The sequence below is a fragment of the Gekko japonicus genome, unplaced genomic scaffold, assembly GCF_001447785.1.
Source record: "Gekko japonicus isolate JY-2015 unplaced genomic scaffold, Gekko_japonicus_V1.1 scaffold4958, whole genome shotgun sequence".
Classification (NCBI taxonomy): domain Eukaryota; kingdom Metazoa; phylum Chordata; class Lepidosauria; order Squamata; family Gekkonidae; genus Gekko; species Gekko japonicus.
Genome location: NW_015168813.1, coordinates 14,261 through 17,347, shown reverse-complemented (window position 1 = coordinate 17,347; position 3,087 = coordinate 14,261). Strand labels below are relative to the sequence as shown.

The following is a 3,087-nucleotide window of genomic DNA, read 5'->3' as shown; positions in this document are numbered from 1 at the left end:
ACAGTGGCGAAAGACACCAGGTGCCATCAGGAGGTCCAGCAGTGGGGCCAGGACAGTAAAAGCCCTCCCACTGTTGCCCCCCTCCCAAGCATGCGGGGAGGGTGGGGTATAAATGAAATAAATAAATAAATAAATAAATAAATAAATAAGCAACAAGAATAAAGAGCATCCCTTGCCCCAGAGCCCCTATCTATAAAGGTAAAGGTTCCCTTGCTCGAAAGCCAGTCGAATCCGACTCTAGGGTTGTGGTGCTCATCTCCGTTTCCAAGCCGAAGAGCTGGCGCTGTCCGAAGATGTTTCCGTGGTCATGCGGCCGGCATGACTAAAACGCTGTGACCTTCCCACTGGAGTGGTACCACCTACTTATCTCCTTGCAATTCCCCCTCCTCCTCCTCCTCCTCCTCCCCCCCGCCCACTCACGGAGGTCCATGCCGGAGGGCGGGTAGTTGCAGGCACCGTGGTAGGCAATGAGGTTGATCTCCCGCTGGCGCTGCTGCTGCTGCAGGCGGAGTTTGGCGCGGCGGTGCCGGTAGGCGCAGCAGCAGCTGAACAGGATCAGGACCGTCCACAGGAGCCAGAACCCTGCCAGGCACAGAGGGAGGGAGGCCGGCTGGGGGCGGGCGGGCGACCTCCCATTGATTCCTATGGGAGTGGGGACTTAGAAGAACTTTCATCCCACCAGGTGAGTCTTCGGGTGGCACTGGGAGCCCGGGGGGACCCCCTGTGTCCCCACAACTCGGTGGGGGAGGTCGAGGGGGTGCCCATGGAGGCCTTGGCGTCCACCGGCCGTGCCCCGGTGGGCCCCGGGAGCCCCCAGGGCTCGGCTTGTCTCTCAGTTTCAGGTCTCTCCAGCCATGGCCAGGAGGATGTGGGAAGCAAGTCACCCGAGGCTCCATCTGAACCAATGCAGCAGCTGGAGGGCCCAAGGACCGGGCCGGCGAACCCTGCTCCTTCTGAGTCCTCTACTGTCAACGCCGGCTGGGAGGCCGAACAGCACATCTCGGCTGTTCCTGTGACAGCAGATGGGAGTCTTGGAGCTGTAGCCCAGCTCACTGCTGACTCACAGGTAAAACCCACCACTTTGAAATCTTCTAGTTTCTGTCCCTCTCTCACAGAGCCCCTGAGCATATCCGAGGTCCACAGGCAGCCGGCTGAAGGCCATGGGCCGGGAGCTGGCCCGACTCACCTATCGGGTGGCCTAGGGGACACTCTCAGCCCTACACCTGACTCTCCGGAAGACCTCCGACCGATGGCAAAGTCCCTGCAGTCCGGCAGGGTCTTCAATTTCAAAGGTACGGGGGGCATGGAGGGAACTCAGGAGACCTGGGAGACCACCGGGGGGTTGACCGGGACCTCCGGGGGAACCCCGGACGGGGGTCCGGGGGCGGATCCGAGCTCCGCCCCTTTTCTTTCGGAGCCTCTCCCGGCCGAACCGAAGGTCGTGGCGGGACGGGACCCGGACCCTCTGGTAGAGGGAGCCGAGGACCATCCGCCCCCCCGGTCCCACGTCGCAGTACCTGCCGCTGTCCACGCGGGGGCGCCAGAGAGTTTTCAGGGGGGGGGTGCGCCGGTGTGTGCCCCCCCCCTTCTTTGTCACAGCTGCCTCTTTGCCAGGGGCTCTGGAGGAGAGGGGGAAGAAGCCTCGCCAGTACTTCCAGTGCCGGAGCGCCGGTCTACCGGAGCAGTTCAGCGCCAGGAGTTCTCTGGATCGCCAGGGAACGCCTGGAGTGCGAAGAAAGAAAAGAGTTTGTCTGGACGCGTGCAGAGTGCCTGTTTCTCACACCTGTGGAGTCAGGATTCCAAGGCCAGCAAGGTGTTGCCTTCCCACCAGGCTCGACTGGGCACGCCCGGCCCAACCCCTGGAAGCCAGGCTCAGTGGGCTGTCTGGTGGGGACAGCCTCCCCCTCCTCGGGTGCCGCCTGCCAGCACCGCCAGCTGAGCCTCACTCCCCCAGCCCCCAGCCAACCACATCTGTTCGACACTCTTCTGGGCAGCTCAAAAGCACCAAGCGCCACCTAAAGAGAGGGACTGTAGCGGCCAGAGAGACCGGCCTTGCTGATCAGCCTGAGTCTCCATTCTGCGGAAATGGCCGCCGGGCCTCAACTCAGCCAAGGGGCCTCCACCCAGGGCCTCCTTAAGAGTGCCCACTTGGCCTCCGTTTTGCCTGGCGGGTGGACTGACTTCCTCCTGTTCAGCCCGCCCTCTGAGCTGGGGCATGGGTGGCATTCCCCAAGAAGATCAAAGTTTGCAGCAGAGGGGGAGGCCTGGGTGCTTTCCAGCTCTGAGCGGGCACACCTGGAGGCACAAAAAGGGGCAGCTCCATTGTGCAACCGGCAGAGCCTGGGAGTGGCCCTGCCCTGCCCCGTTGCCAGGAGATGGGCTTTCCTTCCCCTTATATCCCTGGCAGGATCACGTGATGCCTTTCTGTTCAGGAAGGTTCACTCGAGATTTTGATAAGCACAGCTTTTTATTCTTTTCCCACCTTTGCTTTAAATTTGAAAGACACACAATTAAGGAGGGCTGACGTGATAGGAGGTGGAGTCTGCAAGCCAAAAAAAGAACCCTTCTGAGTACCTAGTTTCTCTTGCGTAAAAGCTTGTTTCAGAAGTAGCCTCTCCCCTGTCTCTTTGGCTCCATGGCTCATGATGCCGCTACCTGGGCAAGCCGGTCTTTGAGGTACTGGACCAAAGCTTGGGCGGCTGGGCCTTTGCTTTCAGCATCCCAAAGCCCCCTCCCCCATCTCCTCTGCATACACGCACAGCAGTAAGTTGGCAACTCTGGTGATCGTCATGCGGCCCTCCGTGCAGTCCGTGAGGATGAACTTCCAGTTGTCTTCACTGAATGCCTGGTGGCTGTGGCACCTGTGTCTCCATAACTGGAATACACAAGGAGAGAGCCCTCGCCGTTCAGGGACAAGGTACTCTGAACTCCTCCTGCGTTGGCCTGGCTCAGCACTTGGGTCAAAGCCTTGGGTGCGCATTGCAATCCTTTTTCTGAAACGCAGGATAGGCGCCCACTCGAGATTCTGGGTTGTGTTCCTGTATCCAAGGCAGCCAGAATCTTGGGTCTGTACGCATACACACAACT

At 60.2% G+C, this 3,087-nt stretch overlaps 1 protein-coding gene across 1 annotated transcript in view; it reads right to left on the bottom strand.

Annotated features, from left to right (window-relative positions):
• The window catches only part of WBP1 (WW domain binding protein 1), a 4,399-nt gene extending 1,755 nt beyond the window's left edge, over positions 1 to 2,644 (bottom strand). The window contains exons 1-3 of the mRNA XM_015415724.1: positions 2,575 to 2,644; positions 1,229 to 1,722; positions 421 to 610 (exon numbers count right to left, since the gene is read on the bottom strand). Coding sequence (XP_015271210.1) covers positions 421 to 610; positions 1,229 to 1,722; positions 2,575 to 2,644 — 754 coding nt within the window. The remainder of the gene's footprint in view (positions 1 to 420; positions 611 to 1,228; positions 1,723 to 2,574) is intronic.
• Between the last annotated feature and the right edge of the window lie 443 nt (positions 2,645 to 3,087).